Here is an 18,922-nt window from a genome sequence, read left to right as displayed (position 1 = left end):
TTAAACAATTTTCGAAGATGAACAGATTTTCGAGGATGAACGGATTTGAAAATGTACAAAGTCCTACGTTGAACATTTTTGAACCTTGAAAAACATTCCTATTACATAAAACGAAATTTCAACTACGAACGGTTTCCTCCTTAAACATTCCTATTACATGAACGAATTTCACCTACGAACGGTTTCCCATTTTGGAACAATTTAAAAAATGAACGCACTCCCACCTTGAAATATTTTTGAAAAATGGACAGATTACCACGTTGAACAGTTTCCAACTTAAAACAAATTTTAAAAAAGATGAATGGATTTTCCAAAAGAGAACAGTGTTTGCCATTTTTTTCTTTAAACAATTTTCAAAAAGATGAATAGATTTCACATGAACAGTCTTTGCCGTTGCGTATCATGTCGAAACAACTTTGGATCAACACATCATATTTCAAAAGATGAACAGATCTTTTGTTTGTGTAGAAATAACTTTGGATCAACACAGCATATTATGTATGGTTTAGTAGGCATTGATGAAGGTACAAAATGAACCATCAGAGTGATAAAGAAGTTTGAGAAAAAAAAGATTGTCAAGTCTTACAACAATAATTTTTGAAGGACGATCGCTACCAGCGCTAAAAGGAGAAACGAAATGAGGAGGCAAAAAAACAACTAAAAAGCAGACAATCAAGACCTCGTCACAAAAACTCTCAGGTTTCTCAAAAGTCGACTGAATCATGGGCTTTCCGACTTTTTCGACTCAAGGACGAACGAGTTCAAGGACGACACCTCCGCTTCAGTGAGACTCGCCTCGCGCCACAGGTGTTGCTGCTGGCTTTGTCCCCTCTTCAGCCGCCACCGCTGCTGGAGCCGGAGCCCCATCGCTCTTCACCTCGGGCTCCACCTTCTTCTTGCCGAAACACCTGCAAAAAGCCAACGCACACGGATTAGCCCACGAAAAAAAGAAATATGCTAAAAAGACCAGCATACTTTTCCAGTGTGGAGGAAATGGCAAAGACTGACCGATCACAAAACTGCATACATCGCAAGTACAAACTCTCAACCTGTCCTTGATTCAGTTTACAAATACAGGTTATATTAAACTCTGAACATGTTCTTGGATCAGTTTCCAATGCAATCTATGTTGAAATCTGAATCTGTTGTTGATTCAGATTATATGAAATCTATGCTAAACTGTGAGAAAGAAGAAATTCTTGATTCAATAATCGGTCAAGCAAAATGCAGTCTGAGTTACTGTTGTAATTCGAGGTGGAATCTGGGTATAATAATACACCTAAGTAAACTATACCATCATAAGTATTAAAGCTGATAGGGATTTGTGAGTGCAACAACAATAGATGAACAAACCGGACATGCTTACATGCAGACATAATCTCTTGTACGTAGAAGCTGCGACAAAAACAGAGCACTATCGTCTATGCTGAACTCTGAACCTGTCCTCGATACAGTTTACAAATGCAGGTTATGTTAAACCATGGAAGGCTTCTTCACAAAAAAACACACTGCCAACAAAATCTCAACTAAAAACCACGCTTTCTGGAACCTGAAACTACCTCCAATTATCAAAAAGAAATCTTACAACTATTAGATAAAGGGCTTCCATTTTGTTTTCCCAACCGGTCACTTACCCCTGCTTAGATAATGCCAGGCCAGGCAGATATAAGTTTTGAGCTCTACTCTGCTATCTAGATAACATTTTCACCTCTCCTAGCATAACAGAGATTTGCTATGGCATGACCAAGAGAAAGACTGAGATATGGTAGGGAACAACATGAGACTTGCATGACAGCCCATGCCAATTTCAGTTTCTAACACTACTGTGCAAACCTAGAAAACATTCCTTCAACAGTAATTCCTTATTCAACAAAGTGTTAAACAGCCAGATAAGGCCCAAAAAAAAAAGATCACAGAGCAAAATCCAACAAAAAGCCAAGTGAAACTGCATCTAATCTACCCTGCTCCTGTCTAAAAGCAGAGAATTATACAGACCAAAAAACAAGGATATTTATAAATAGCAACCCCTATCACAAAGTTTAAAAAATCGGCAGAAGGATAATAATTAGGCAAAACCAGAAACTGTTGAGGAAATCCAACAAGTGATGACATCCAGACAAGCCAGCAACCATACAAGTGATGACATCCAGACAAAGCCAGGTGAAAAACTTGCTTGTGCTGGCTGGCCCCATGTCAGTGCCACTAGCTCGAATTTGCTACCAACAAAAACATTTCAAACCATATTATCATACTCTTTCCAGGTTCAGGACCAGATGACATCCAGCAGATAAGACCACAAAAAACAGAGCAGCAAACTAAACGAACCAAACAGGCATATGAAAAGCACCATATATGATGGTTCATAACAAAAGGTTCAATAGAGCAGCCTCCTGACAGGATTCAAGGTTCAACAGTAGCCGTACTAACGGAATTCAAAGCTAGGTTCTTAGGCAGCAAGTGCACAGGTGTCCAGCATACCAGCACATCCCAGGAGCTAGCCATCACTACTACTACTACAAAAAGTTGAAAATCACGCCAGCACACGCGGAGGCGGGGCTGGCTCAGCAAAAGAACATCGAGCTCTTGACCTTCTCATGAAGGCGAGGCTGCAGCTCCTGCACTCTAAAAAATCCGCCTGAAGCACCAGCACTAATTTAAAAAACCAGATAAAAAAATCCCCCCCAACCAGCACTAGCACTAATCCACCCGAAGCACCAATTTCAAAACGAGATGGAAAATCCCCACCAAGCACCAAAAACCTAATTCCAAATCAGTAAAACGTACAAACTACACCAGCGCCTACGGGAAAATACATCCAAGAAACGAAAACGATCCAGAACTACACCCACACTCTACAGGAAACCCTAGACGGCCAAAAAAAGGTGAGACGGAAGGGGTACGGGAAATAGTAGACGAACCTTCGGCTGCCATCACCGACGAGACGAAGAATCGAATCGCCCGCCGTCGGGAGGGGAGGCGCTCCCGGAGAAACAGGCGAAGGAACCCTGCGCCGCCGCAGGAGAAGGACAAGGCGAGGTGCCCGAACCTAGCGAGAACCCAGCCCGAACCCAGCGAGAACCCAACGAGTAAAGACGAAACAGTCACAGAAAGTTAACAGGCCAGGCCCATTAGCGCGGGGAAAGAGCAAGGGGTGTGCGGAGCGCCGGATCCCTCCCGCATTGAGCGGAGAATAGGGATCGGGGGACGGCAGATCATGGGGCTGAACCAGTCTACTGAGCTGGGCCCGTCTATTGGGCCGGTCCGCCTACTTTTTTTTTTACTCATGTGCGAAAATTCCCCCAGGTATGTAACATACCTCTCAAGTTTTGGACTGTGGTATGATACTATTTGAACCATCAGATGGACGAAAATTAAGGGTTGTCATTCATTTGAGGGTACCACAAAAGAGCCCATTATTTACGGAAAACAGGTGAGCTCGCATAATTTGAGCTGTGGTTGTCGTTTTTTTAGATGCCCATTGTCTTGTTACTTCCATGATGAGATTGTTGTAACCAGCCTTAATTATGTTATTATGTTATAGGAGAAAGTAGCAGCAAGACCATCAAGGTGCGGTCCACTCTTCTTGTCAACCTAAGAAAGACGCCTGGCCTTCATGTAAAGAACCTTCCCAAGCACTATCTCCTCTCGGATCATGTTTCATTATGCCAATTGATTAATTCGTGTTATGCGCAGACGCTGGCTACTATGATGGAATCTGGCAAAGACAACGGTGCGTAGTGGGGGAATCGGCTCGGCTACATGATACTCCCGTTCCACATAACCAAGCACAAGGACCCTCTCGAGTACGTCCGGAAGGCGACCCAGGTTTCGTGCAGGAAGAAGAGCTCCATGGAATCGATCTTCACGTTCTGGAGCGGGTCGGTCATATTGAAAATCTTCGGCATTAAGGTACTGCTCCATCGTTTTCATAGTTTTCATCTTGATTATTGATATATAGCTTTGTAACCTGGCAGGCGGCAGCTTCTCTATGCTACGGCATGATGAGGAACACCACTCTGTCCTTCTCCAACGTCGCCGGGCCAACCGAGCAGGTGCTCTTCTACGGCCACCCCATCGTCTACATTGCCCCCGGCTCTTACGGGCATCCACATGTAAGTTACAATCAACATCTTGCCGATCGGGCTCACTATCTTTCGGTTTTGCTGCCTCAAATTATGTACTAGTACTGTATAATGTCTTCAGTTCTTTCATTGGTTACCACCGATCATTTTCTCTTGGAAAATGTGATATGTTCTTTATATACGGCTGTTAATCACTTGGTTTCTATGTTTACTACAGGCCTTAACTATGCATTATCAAAGTTACGCGAACATTATCAAGCTAGTCCTAGAGGAATTTTACAGTACCCGGTACTCCAAAAACTCTAGGATGGAGTACCAAGACGATCTGGCCGTCCGTGATCAGGGACAAGTGTGTAATGTAAATATATAAGAGTTAATATAAATTTTTGAAAGTGCTAAAAGGTCAATCTGCATGTTTACCCTCAACCCCGTGACGATAGCCTAGAACAGAGCAGCGCCGCCTCCCTTCTCCCTGTTCTGCGCCCCTGCGTCTGCCGCGATCGGCAACCCTCGCGGCCCTGCCTCCGGCGCCGCTCAAACCCTCGCGTGGCCATCCACTGTGCCGCCATTATCGCCCGCCTCGCGCCACGTCGATGACGTCCACCCAGCGCTGCTTCGCCCACGCACGTCTCCCAGCCCTACTCGGCCCCGGTACCCGTGAGCCACATCCTGCCGCACAAGTGCAGCTGGACGTCGTCGCCGCACGATACAAGCCTCCGCACTGGCGTTCTTGAACCAGCAGCTCGCCGCCGGCAGCCCCGACCTCCAGGGCGCTGTAAGCTGTAAGTACTTCCTCGACTTGGGTAATCTGGTAGAGACGGTGACCTTGTGTGTAGTTTGTAGATTTGCATAGCCATATTCGTATTGTTGATTCCTTCTATAGACTAGCATAATTAATTCTCGTACCACGCTGGGAGTGTTGGCTCATGAATTCCATTCAGTTCACTACTGCCTCTTGAATAGTTGTGTGCAGAATTAAATGTAGTTGAAAGGCAGGCATCAACTTGTATAAATTCATATTTTCGCATGGAATTAAGCTTGGGTGTACTTGGTTTTGATATTTGAACTAAATAAGTGTTGAAAAAGCCAGCAGTTTGGAATATATAGATCTTTTGCACATAGCAGGACATAGTTTAACTAATTTGGTGGCTTTAATCATGTATTTGCTGCTTGCATCAGGTTAACATTTTTTTGCTTATTGGTAACAATTAGATTACTACAACGTTAATCTCAATGATGCATACATATCATGAAGCTAGATTTATTTAGATGTTCAGAATGTGGCTCCTGCAACAATATGAATCAACTTTGTGGCTTATGAAGCTAGATTTGATTAGATGTTCAGATTGTGGCTTATCAAGCTAGATTTACTGCTAACAACTTTTTTGCTCGTGCAAAACACCAAATGAATTTACTTCATTACAGAAAATCTAAGTACATCTAACTAAACGTGAGACCATCTCATACGAGCTCTACATAAGAACTGCTCTGCAGTAGCAGCTTCAACTTAGAGGAAATGCCATGCCCATAGAAAATTGACTTGTTTCTCATACGAGCTCTAGTTGAACCTTATCTACCTTACTTTTGTATTACATGAGAGGTTGATCAGAGGAATTATAAGAGAGGTTCCTTCTACATTCAGTTTGGTTGCTTAAGATGGCACAGTTGACCCGTTTCTCCTTCAGCCTATGTGCTCTGTCAAGTTTATGGACAAGATGATATATACTGTCTGTTTGTTTCTTGTATTGGCAGTGAGACATGTTTCAGTTTGAAATTCTTCAACCTTCAGCCTGAGTGTTTTCATCGAGTCAAGCTTATGGACAAATGCATACTGCCTGTTTGTTCATTGTGTTGATAGTGAGACACGTTTCAGTTCAATTTTTTTGAATCTTCAGCTGTATTAGAATCAAATGAATATTGCATGAAAAGAAAGGGTTACATCATAGATAGTGACTACTCTACACAGTAGGAATCATTACACTAGCTACATACAATATTAGCATTAACCAGAAAAGTGTACAGTATTTCCTAGATTTGCATTTCTCGTCTTCAAGTCTCCTGTCTCCGAGTCTCTTGTCATGTGCTATGTGCTTCTACTTGTAATCAGACAGTTGTGATTACAATTGTAAAATGTGTTATTCCTTCTCGTTCACAAGATATAAAGATGAATCCATTGCATCATGCAGACTACTGTTTGAAGCCACAGTGCAGCATACTTGGTGAGAAGGTCCAGATTGACAAACTACAACCCTGCATGTCACATCAGACCAGAGAAAAGTTAGTACAATGCAATTCAAGAGGATATGTCAAAATATTGTGAGGAACAAGATCAAAGTACGAAAGATGTCAAAAAAACAGACGTGGTTCCTGCTCGACAACCTTCTCGCAGAAAAAGAAAAACTTCATAAGAACATGTTTCCGGGAGTTCAAGTCCTGAAAAGTAGATCAGCCTGACGGCACAACAAAGCAGTTTACTACTACATCCGTTTCAAAGAATAAGGCGACGCATATTTAAGACGAACTTTGACCATAAAAATTGAGCAACAAAATCTTGATTATATTATATGTAATTAGTATCATTGGATTCGTATTGAAAAGCACTTTTTAATGATACTAATTTCATACAAACAATCTTTATCTATTTGAAGTAAATCTTGGTCAAACAAAAAACACGTAAAACAAGGGCGCCTTATTCCGTGAAACGGAGGTAGTACAAACATTTGAAAGTTTCCTAGCCGATGCTGCATCCATAGGGACAAGAAGAACAATGCGGCAAAGGAGAGCCAGGATGCTGAGGGCTAGAAACAGTGCAAAGTGTAGGCTAGGTGTGGGTGGTGCCGGTGAAATATCAGACCCCAGCCGAGACTCGAGAGTGGCCAAATGGCTCCTGAGCTACATGTAGCCCATTTTTGGAGAAATTTGAGAACAGCATTTGAAAGTTTCAAAATAATCGGAACAAAAATTCTTGATGTATATAATAATAAAGTCTACTAGTGTGCAAAAAATCAGCCCGAAATTCATTGTATTAAGCTAGAAGAGCAGCGCGTCTATCCTGAGTTTTCGTGTCTAGCTTGCTTCCTCACTTCCTATAACGTGGTCTCAGCAAATATGACCAATGTGGGGATCTGGGTCTAACATTGTATATCCAGATTGAATCATGTTGCGCTGTCGATACTTCTTGTTATTGCTTGGTTTATTTGGACAGCTAAAACGAAATGATTTTGCGGGGTAAAGTTGTGGTGGACAGTCCGTTTACGCTGAATGCGCTTATGTTCTATTAACTTGACTTTGTTCGTCTGCATTTGGTCTCAGAACAGCCATTCAGGAGAATTGTTGATCTACTCGTGGACAGTGTGTTTAAGGTGGAGGCGCTTTTGTTCTACTTCTTGTGCCAGAACTTCAGTTCGTTACTCTGAATTTTGTGCAACTCAAAATTGTCTGTTGGGAGAAATTTCGATGACCAAAACAAAACAGAGACGGCCTCTAACAACAATTCGAACTCCATAGCTAAGCAATTGACAGGTAGCAATACGGAAAAAAAGAGGGATTGGGATTGGGAAGATCCTCACATTTTCAGCTCGAAGAGGTGCTGCCACGGCCGCTGCTCCCTTTCCCCATCCTCGCTGGCGCTGAGAGCCAACCAACACTCCCGCCCACCCATCGCCGCTAGGAGCTGAGGGCCGGACGCCTCGGCCGTGCCTAGCCTCGCCCACATTCCAGGCCGGCTAATCTCCTTTCTTTGCCCCCACCTCACCGCCGCAGGGAGCCGACGACGGAACTGTCGGGCGTCGCCTTGCCCACCTCCTCGGCGGCTAACCTTGCGCCCATCCGTCGGGGGCCTGGATGCCACGCCCCAGTGGCGCCTCGTTTGGGAGCCGAAGGCTGAACAGCCGCGCGGCGCCTCGCCCACCTCCACGGCCTGGATGCGACGCCCGGACGGAGCCTCGTCGCCCTACCAGGTCGCCTCCTCCTGCGCGCATCCGTCGGGGGGATGCACGCCACGGCCCCTCCTGGTCGGCTCCACCTCCATTTGCCCCGCCGCCGCCAGGAACCTAGGGTTCGTCCAGGAAATCAGATGGTTTGAGTGTTTGAGACGAATTAGGTAGAAAATGCAAAAACACCCTCACACAAAGAAATATACATGCCAACACCCCTACCGGGAGGAAATAACTATGAGAAACTAGTACATATGCACGTGCAGCGCACGTCGGCAAAAGAAATGAGAATAATACATATTACCTATGTTTATTAAAACATGGCGTATAAATTTTTTTCTGAAGTCAGCTAAAGTAAAGTTTGATTAAGTTTACTGAAAAAACTATAAAAAATTATTACACTGTATCAATATAACATGAAAATATCCTCGATATATTTAATAAGATTGATTTGACATTGTAGGTTTCCATAGTTTTTCTGGAAGTTTGGCCAAACTCAACATGCTTTTACTTCTGACAAGATTTACACGCATCAGATGAGTAAATGTATGGGAGATACGTGAGTTTCAGTATTTCATAGATAATATTTGTACATTCCAGAACATGTTGTACATACAAATTAAAAACAAATTTTCATGGACCATATGTCTGCCCTGGCCAGCCAATAGTTGACTTGTGCTCTATCACGGCTTATGAGCAGTCAACAAATTCTCATGTGCCAGAAAAAATTACAAGTTGAGATTGGAGGCTTTATGGAGCACAACACTTTACCATTACCTAGTCTTACTAAAGCCCTCTAGCCAGTCAAGAAATTATAATATCATTGCATCACTCGGCATATCATTTTAATGTTGAGATCAGACATATATATCATATTGATATTTAAAGCTTTCTCAAACAAGCCATCCATGATAGAGGCTATGACGCTGTGTATCCATCCACATAAAGAAACAGCACATTCAGTTACAGAAAGTTTGGGCACTGATGATGTGACGCACATGAAGGAGGACACCATGCAACTGAAAGATTGATAATGACATTGCATAATTGATCATGCCATAGATGTGGCAAGAAGGCTGAAATTGTTCAAATTTGGACTCTTCCTGTAGAAAACACACAGAAATACAGATTATAAGTATTGGATGGTATACTCCATAGAAAATATTGATTAATATCTAAGTGAATCATGGATTCAAACAGAAAAGAGATTAAACCCGTGAGATAGGAAGTTTCTGCTCATGGCAAGGAACATGATTACAACTGGACTTAGTAAAAAAAAAGATAAAGCGTGGCTGAATCTAAACTAAAGCACAAGCATTCTTCTTATGAACAGGGTAGAAGCGGGCGTTCAGTGGCAAGAGAAAAATGGCATCTTCTGAAGTATGACAAAACTGCAACCTTCACATGGTTTCAAAATCTTAACCGCTAGCAAAAGTTAGCAGGTTAGATATCTAAACTGAAGGAAAATAAAGTAGAACAAACATGGTGCTGAAAATGTGCATGCGACAAAGAGTCTTAATTAGTTTTTTTTTTTCATGCCAGAATGTTACGTACAGAAAAAGGAGCAGAAAAAACATGGTGTTGTTAACATGATTCGAAAATACTAATTTGAGGTTTTACCTTGGTCACTGTAGCACATCACTCCGCCTATAATACATTTAACATATCAAAACATCTTTATAGACAATATTTTTAGTACTTCTCTCCAGTGGGTCGATATCTTTGTTTGATTTGGCAAGAATTCTTGTCGTTTGCCGTGATATCCCTCTAGACAAAGCAACATACAGTTGACCATGTGAGAATACAGGTTCCGGAAGGTAGATGCCAACATTTGGAATGGTTTGACCCTGAGCTTTATTGATTGTCATCGCAAAGCTAAGACGAATAGGAAATTGTTTTCTTGTGAATTTAAACGGAAGTACATCATCTTCAGAAGGGTACAAAGGGATCCGTGGAAGGAAAACTCGCTTTCCAGAATGTTGTCCTCCAATAATCTCAGCGTCAATAACATTACCTTGAAATGCCTTAACAATAAGCCTTGTGCCATTGCATAACCCATTAGATGGATCTAAATTCCGAAGCAAGATGACCGGAGAATTGATCTTCAATCTAAGAACATGAGGAGGAAGACCATTAGGTGTGAGAGAATTGAGGAATTCAGATGGGTAGTGATTGTGTGTATCATCCACTGCTGAGTCAAAACTGTAGTATATTTTTTCTTCTCCAGGAAATTGATCTATGAGCATTGCATTTAATTCATCCACATATTCGTTTTTTGTGGAAAGAATGGCACGGGAACTTATGTAAGATGATGATCTTCCATTCTGATTAAGTGAAGGAAATACATCATTGATCAACTTAATAATGGAGGCTTTAGAATTTGTGTAACTTATAACTATCTCTTCAGGTAGTTGCACATAGTCTTCTCCAATTGTTTCTTGCGTGCCATTTCCGATTCTCAAGAGAAAATCAGAGAACCATGGATCAGATTGTGCTCTCATATTGTGTTGGAGTTTAATTTTCTTCATACCCTCCCAGAGATAGGATTTTTTAAGAGTAGCATTAACAATTTGCGCCCTACTTGCACGTCTCACCACAGGGAGTACTTGCCTGAAATCTCCCCCAAACACTATTACCTTTCCTCCAAATGGCAATCCACATCCTGTAATATCTTGCAGGGTTCTATCAAGTGCCTCGACAGCTTGCCGTTTTGTCATGGCAACTTCATCCCAGATTATTAAAGATGATCTTCGAAGCAATTCTGCTGTTCCGCTTTGCTTACTGAAGTTGCACATACTGTCTTCTTGAACATTTATTGGTATCTTAAATCTCGAATGGGCAGTCCTACCACCGGGCATGATAGAAGCTGCAATGCCTGATGTTGCTGTTGCAATGGCTATTAGTCCCATGGATCGCACTTTAGCGAGTAAGGCTTTATATAGGTATGTCTTTCCTGTACCCCCCGGACCATCGACGAAGAAGACCTTACCCTTCTTTTCTAAAACATGGTTCATTATCTCATCAAAGGCAAGCTGTTGTTCGCTATTTAAAGTTCCACACAACAGTAAGTCTTCTCTATCAACCGAAATAGATATCTCATCAGTTAGTTCTCTCTGCTCCAAGCTTTCCAAATCATGTGCATCCAATAGATCAGGAAGATCAAAGATCCTGATGTCCTTCCCCATTGAGTACAGCAAATCTCCAATGTCTCTAAGCACCCTCTGCCTAATTGCTTCATTACTCATGCTCTCCATACGGAAATCATCCGACATGGCTTCAAAGTGCTTGTCCCACAATGCACGAACATGTGTTACCTCGCAGAAGGCCAAAATCGTAGCAAAAAGCCTTCTAAGTGCATAAGGCATTTGAAATGTTGCAGCTTCCGTGAGACAATCAGAAATACTATTGTCAGCTTCAATGAGACCCCTCCTTTCTGCAGCCTCCCTAAATGTGGAATAAACAACACCTTTGACAGTACGTAAATCTCTGAAAGATGTAGCCCCTTTGACATGGTTTAGCAATACTCTCAGGTAATATCGCTCGCCTTCCGCAGGGTGAGCAGCCACAAGTCTACCTATTTGAATCCTTTGCGTACGGCGTTTCCATGTCTTGTGGTTTCTTTGCCATATATAAAATTCAGGAAAGTCCTTATATAAAAAATTTCTAGCATAACTATCAATGGAGTTCATTCTGAAATACTCAGTTAGCATCGTCCTGGAAGATGATTCTGCATCTATCACATTCTTCAAATTGTCAGAATTTTTGTAACGAACAATTTGCATATTTGGCAAGTGAAGTTGTAATTGTAGAACAGGAGGAGACATCTCGCTGAGATTAAAAGAAAAAATCCTCCATATTGCTTCAGGAGGTGATATAAACCTGGCATCTCTGTACTGACGGATTTCATCAATAACTGTATCTCCTGCAGATTCTAGGATAAAAGAAGCACGATCATGGCCTTTATATATATACTTAAATAAATACTTGACAGCCTTAATACTGGAGCAAACTTCAATATTGATATGGCAATTGTATCTCATAAGAAGGTATGGATTGTATGGAACAACCCATCTGTTATCCAAAACTGCTCCCCTTATGCGTACTTGACGACCATCATCCCTGCGTCTGTAGATTGGATATGAGTCATCTCCTTGCAACGTGGCCTCCGAAAATGGGCGGGGATAGTGGTATCTACAATTTCCATCCTGCATGCAGGAATTTTTTCTATTGAGAACACCACATGGACCATGTATCATGTGTTTAATAACTAAATCGTGCAGCACTGGATACTTAACTTTATCAGGAATTTCGGCGGATATAATCTGGTCATACTGGTCAGGGTTGTTTATTTTGTAATTTGACTTCAGAATTATCAAGAAATGTGCATGGGGAAGTCCCCTTTTTGAAATTCAATCACATACACGTGAGCAGCAACTTCCCCAAAGAATTTCTTCTTAAATATAAGCTTCTTCAGATCCTCTAATTTTGCCTTAAAGACCCGTGCTACCAAGTCTGGTCGATCTTGCGCCGATTGGCCGGGTGCGAGCTCTTTTATTATCTCTTCCCAATTTGGGTTGCATGTCATCGTTAGAAATAAATCTGGTTTCCCAAACCGCTGCACCAAGGCCATAGCATCCAAATACCTTCGACGCATGTCCCTCGGACCCCCAATGAAAGAGGGAGGGAGTACAATGCGCCTTCCAATCATGCATGCACGGGTCTCACCAGCAACAACACTATCAACCAACCCTTGATACAGATCTGCTCGTATGAGAATTTGATTTGATGGTTTTAAGTAGAATGCCAATCTTATTGATTCAATCTTTATGTACATATCAACAATGTATTGTTGAGTGAGTCGTTTTCCAAAAAGTAAGACATTAAATTCTCTGTCTCGAATTTGCAATTTGAAACAATAATATTCCCTTGGTGAAACACAAGAACCGGAGTTGTACTCTTGCCCTATACAACGCAAAATGTTTACATTAAATTATGAAAAAAAAATAAAAATGACTACACCCTCAAAATATATAACTATTTACCTTCTTCATCGAGGTCATTTACTTGATGGCTATTAAGAGTTGCATTTTTTCCAACTTTCGGTATATTCAGGTTCCAACCAACTTCCCCATTCGGGAAGAAAAGTGGGTATGACAGTGGATCGTAGCAACCTTGGTATGCTTTTATGTATTGTGGCTTATCTGATTTACCATATACAATTATACTCCTCTCAAAGTGACCTTGTGGATTATTTCCCTCTACCCAGATTGCTGCTACTTGTGACGTAGTGGGTGCATTATATACTCGTTGATCTAAACAAATGTCTGTGTTAAGCTCAATTCGATATTCATCGAGATTTGAGACTGAACCAAGGCTTTGAAATGCTTGGGCATAAGGATTACTATGTGAAAGTATGTGCGTCAACTTTCTGATTAGAACTCTATCAAGATTAGGGAGTGTCGGAATCTATGTTGCAAGTCCAGATCAGTGTCATAAAAGTATAGTTGTAGATGTTTGGGGCCATCCCCCGTTGGAACCAATTGGTCAATTCCATGATACATTTGACCTTGTGCACGGAAAGTGTAAACTCCAGACCTTTTATTGCAATATCGCTGGTCTAACATAACACCAAGAGAGGTAAACGAAAAGTGTGAATTGAAGTACCGTATATTATCTTGGAAAAACTTAGCTTCTGGATCTTGACTTGTGTACAATCGACGCAGTTCGTCAGGAACACTTGGAGTTACTATCGTGACTCTGCCTCCCATACAACAAAATGTTGGTTTCTCATACTGAAACCTTTTTGCGCCGCAATGGTTGCAATTAGGTACTGCCTCCAAGACATGATTACCACTTGGTAAATTCTGATATATGTGATCATATGGATCAGCTTGTGTTTCACGAATTGCACGGCTTGGTTCTTGATAGGACGCATATTCAGAACCTGTCCATTTTCTTGGGAAAGTGAGAAAACAGTATGTAATGATCACGATGTCTGCAAAAAAAAAAAAAAAACAAAAAAAATTAGGCTACATATGTATTAACACGTTTACCTCGTCCACATAATATATAGCTCTCATCATCTTCATCATCGCCTTCAAGCATATCCTGGGTTTGCCCATATTCAACTGTCATGTCATCTCCATTTTCACTGATATTACCTGATGATACGAATCATTTTAGTAAAAATGGTGGCCATAATTAACAATAATTATGAGTACAAGTAATTTATAAAAAACATTGTTATCTGGTGCTGAAATTACCTTGGTTAGCAGGAAAAATATTCATTGGGACGTAGATTGCATCTTCAGATTCAGAAACCATATGGTCATGAACTTCCATATAAGTATGTTGACTAAGTAAGCTGTCACTTTGTCCAGCTCTATTTTTTCTATTACTGCAACCTACCCAATCAGTCTTATCGTGTGGATTACTACAACCTGCTAACTGAGACTTTCTTCTGTTCTTATACTCACGATTCCTTTGCAAGTATGCTTCTCTTTGTTCTGGTGTCAAGTGTGAGTACCAGCTAGTGCCACGTTGCCGCTTACGTTGACTGCTATTTTTCAATGCAATATCTGCATCTTGATATTCAAGAGAAGTAGAAGATGCATATACTCCAGACTGACTAACTGTGCCACAAGTTCCATTATCTGGGTGGCACATATTTGACTGGATATTTGTTTGCCCAGTTATGAACTGTGCACTACTACCACTTGCATTGTTATCTCGTTTAGCTCGTTTGTACTCACGATTCCTCTGTAAATAAGCTTCTCTTTGAATTGGTGTCATTCCCAAGTATCTATCCCGGTCACGATAGCGCTTACGCTGTGCAGGATTCATCGGTACATCTGTTGGTTCAACAACATGATGATTTAGCTCAGTAAAATTAGCCCATGTATGAGTACACATAACAAAGCATATGCCATCCAGAAAATAAATAAAGATTAAGCTATATTCAAGAAGATGATTAGATTAGATAGACATAGAACACTACCATTCCAATAATGTTGAATTATCCACTACTGTGACATATTCAAAAAAAAAAAAAGACCTCATACCGATTGAACAGACCTCACATGTGATCACCTACATTCATATGATGAGCACATAGAACTGGATGAAATCAGTTTAATCTTTTCTAATGACTTTGTACCTCCAACTGAGCGGACCTCCTATGTAACTATCCGCACTCATAAGATGAGCGCAAATAACTGGATGAAATCAGTTTACATCTTATATTACTGTACATCTCAGGAGACCGCAAAGTTATTTATTTACTGTGATCGGAACAGTAGACCCAGGATTAAAGATTATGCACTTTTTTTAGGGTAAGGATTGTGTACCTGACACTGATAAATGTGAAGCAAATGAGCTGATATTCAGGCCGGAATGTTGACACAGAGTCATGCGGGACGCCGAGGCTGGTCTTCTGAAGTTGCAAAACCCAAATCTATAGAGAAGTGTGAACACCATGTTCGGTATTAGACATATACATAAGCCAAGATGTAAGAGCATATAATTTACGAACAGATCAGAACAGTTTATCTAACGATGCCATGTGATATAATAAAGGAAAGAAAATTGATGAGTCTCAAATGGCAGACACGTACTGAACCAACTGACAAAAAAAGGTACAAAATTTGGACCAATCCACTTATCCATTCGAGTCTGGTATGCAAATTCACAACCACACACTAATCCCATTTACTCCTATTGGTATATCACTGATCAGCAGTTCCGACAAAAACACAAACACCTGACGTGCATAAACACACATAGCCACCTCAAGGACAGAAAAAGCGGAGATTTGCAATGTACAAGAAAAAGAGAAGTTGTTAGCCAGAAGCACTGACTGTGACGTTACTCCAATGTGATAAATGACCAAGAAAATCTGGAACCAACAGAAAAGAAAGATAGCGATGTGCTTACCTGTTGCCTATGCACTTCAGCTCCCACCCGTAGATCCCACAGGCTAGATGCAGGCGAAAGCAAAGCAAGAAGATGCAACCGTAGCAGGGTGTAGAGAATAGGTGGAGGGGATGGAGATGCTAGCTTTGGCGCGCTGGCTGTGTATGGTGTCCGGGAGTTCCGCAGGCAAACTGGATTCAAATTTGGCCGGCGCCATACCGAGTCAGTCAAGAGCTATCTAGAACGTGCGGGCTGGTTCAGGCACATGTGGAAAGCGGTGCAGCGAATCCGGTAAATATTAGCCGTTGGATCCAGGAGAATAACGTCCGATGGAGGGTGGATAGCAGTGAAAGATAGCAAATCAATGGTTGGGATTGAGTTTGGCTTGCTCCGGCGGGAAAGTTGAAATAGAGGTGGTAAATCCAAATTCAAAACTGCTACACTATAGGTGTAGAGATAGAGATAGAGATTATCTTTTGACCCTCCGGTGGAGGTACTCCGCGTGTTTCACATCTGATTTTTGCTGTACTCTATGTCCAGGTAGGTAGTGGAGTACGGAGGCTCCTTAGCCGCCCGATAGGCTAAAATGGATGGCCCATGTTTACTTCGGGGTACTGTAAAACTCCTCAGTCCTATCAGTTGACGAAGCCCAGTTCCCATATGCTCATGATTTTCTGGATGACTTCGACCAGTCTCTCAGGCTCATTAAGGACAGCTTCAGAAAAACAAAAAGACATATGGACAAATGTTTCACAGTAATTTTTTTTCTGAATTCAATAGATTCTTGATGTATGACTGGAATGGTAGGGACAGACCATACGTGGTGAACAATACGGGGGAGAAACAGAGGTTCAAAGCTTTCTCTGTATATATGTGTACAAAAAAAAAACTATGTACGTAGTGCATGATTACTTATCAACATGTTCCTCCTCTTGGATGTGGAGAAACCCTAGCCATTGCTACTTTCGTCCCCTACCTCCTCCTCTTCTCCCTCGCTGTTAGTGTGGAGGTTGTCTCTCATTGTAGATGATAGCGATGATGAAGGATGTGCTTGCATGGTGAGATCGTTACGGTGCTCTTGTGGCCTCCATACGGTGGGAGGGTGTCCTCCAAATGCTATGCACGCCATATCGTGCTAATAGCTTGCTATATTTTAAATAGCGTTTAAAAAAAAAAGATAAAACCTAAAAATAAAGGATTTCAGTCTAAAAGTGATTGATTCATACATACATAATCACATACAAAAATAGTTCCTCCAAATTTTTTAGAAGCCTAACATCATTATTTCACGAGGTAACAACATTGTATAAATTATTTATTAAAAATTACCAGTATTATCGATATTATCTTCCGATTTAGAAGAGGAATCAACAGATTGGCGTTCATCACCACAACAAATAAAAAGAAATTTCATCTTTTCTTAACGAGGAAAAACTCAAACCCTTGTATCAATAGGATGTTAAAAATAACGAGCTAACGCTATGATATTTTAGCGCGATATAACATGCTAATTCGCAAATAGCATCATAGCAAGAAAAATTACTAAAATTTACCGTGGAGTGTCAAAGTATGCTATATGGCGCTATTAGCGAACAAATAGTGTCTATTTTAAACCTTGGTCCTTGTCGATGAATGGGTCCTCTGGAATCTAAGGTCACTGGAAATAGGTGATTACCACGAAGTGTGGTGGATAGTTGTAGCACCTAGTGATGTGAAAGTAAATAGTGTCAGGACTAAGAAGGTCGATGCAACATCATGATGCTTTTTTATCGAGCCTTTATTTTGTTTTTGAAGGCTGGATTGTTGAACAAGTGTGTGCATCTTATCTATGCAGAAACTGATTGTAATGCTTAAATCTTCTTTAGTAATAAAGCGACGTTTATCGAAAAAGAAGGTTATGTTATTTATTCTCTCACCCTAGAGTGGCACAATTCAAGTTTTCCTTGCACTAGACAAGTTAAAGGAAACAAGATGGTTGTTTTGATAATGGTGGCATAGAAGTGTTGTTGTGGGGGTGTAATGTTTTACCCTTTTACTTCCCGGCAATATGAACACAAAAAGAAGTGACAAAAAATTGAAGCAAGTATGAAGAAAAAAAAGTCCGGAATTCATGGATTCACTGTCTCTCATAAATGTGGTGGCACATAAAGCATAGATATGCATCCCTGGCAACCCGGGCCATGGCTCTGGGTATAAGACTTACTTTTTACCTGCATATTGGCTGAAACATTGATTTCCTTTAGGATTTAACCTAACTATACAACAATTGATATGAAGTTGGCCCCGGGTTTTTTCCGATCCCGGTTCCACCTCTACTTATGTGAATATCACGTCCTAATGTCAAGAGTGCTGATGGGGTGGGGGCTTGATCGATGTCGTCTTGGCGAGCCTTCACTGCCCCATTCTATAACTTCCCTTCTTTCGTTCGTCCAGGAGGCAGTCAACCTCAATGTCATTAGTTCACCTAAGATCAGCAGGACAAATAACTACTCGGTTTGTGCCATAAAAGTGCCTTGCGAAAACATGGGAAAATAAAGAATTACAAGACAAAGCAACCATTAAAATAAATTACTTAGAATTAGAAGTTCTCATGAAAACATAAACAATTCCTTTTACACTAAGCAGCCTAGTACAACGCTTGCCAGTTATCCCTAGTAAGGTGGAATACGAAAGGTGGAACATGAAGGTAAAAGCAGAGTCACCACAAATCTAGTTCTTCGCCACACTTGGAGTTAAACGATACTTAAAAACCGTCAAGGATAACTATGTTGGGAAAGGTGAACATGTAGCTCTTTTTTGCACGCCTCATAGCACTATGACTATCTATAAACACAAAAACTCAAAATCTTAAAACATATAATATCTATTATTATGAAACACTAAAAAAATACTACTATCTAGAACTATTTCGCTAATATAACTTCTGAAAAACACAACTTTAGTAAAATTTCCAACTAGAACTGAAGTTGTACTTCATAAAATCGATTGACAGGT

At 41.1% G+C, this 18,922-nt stretch overlaps 1 protein-coding gene and 1 long non-coding RNA gene across 2 annotated transcripts; both read right to left on the bottom strand.

The window, feature by feature from the left end:
* Positions 1-519: 519 nt before the first annotated feature.
* Positions 520-3,012, bottom strand: LOC124664085. The gene is made up of 2 exons (XR_006990435.1): positions 2,919-3,012; positions 520-908 (listed from the first exon to the last, which is right to left on the bottom strand). It is a non-coding gene; the product is annotated as an uncharacterized LOC124664085 (long non-coding RNA).
* A 10,749-nt stretch (positions 3,013-13,761) lies between these two features.
* Positions 13,762-14,438, bottom strand: LOC124664084. Its single transcript, XM_047201685.1, has 3 exons — positions 14,281-14,438; positions 14,071-14,178; positions 13,762-13,972 (listed from the first exon to the last, which is right to left on the bottom strand). Exons 1-3 carry the CDS (start codon positions 14,357-14,359, stop codon positions 13,764-13,766), a joined length of 396 nt encoding a protein of 131 aa, XP_047057641.1. The 5' UTR covers positions 14,360-14,438; the 3' UTR covers positions 13,762-13,763.
* Positions 14,439-18,922: the final 4,484 nt, after the last annotated feature.

The sequence above is a fragment of the Lolium rigidum genome, chromosome 6 (assembly GCF_022539505.1).
Source record: "Lolium rigidum isolate FL_2022 chromosome 6, APGP_CSIRO_Lrig_0.1, whole genome shotgun sequence".
NCBI lineage: Eukaryota > Viridiplantae > Streptophyta > Magnoliopsida > Poales > Poaceae > Lolium > Lolium rigidum.
The sequence above is the reverse complement of the archived record's forward strand: the minus strand, read 5'-3'. Positions and strand labels throughout refer to the sequence as shown.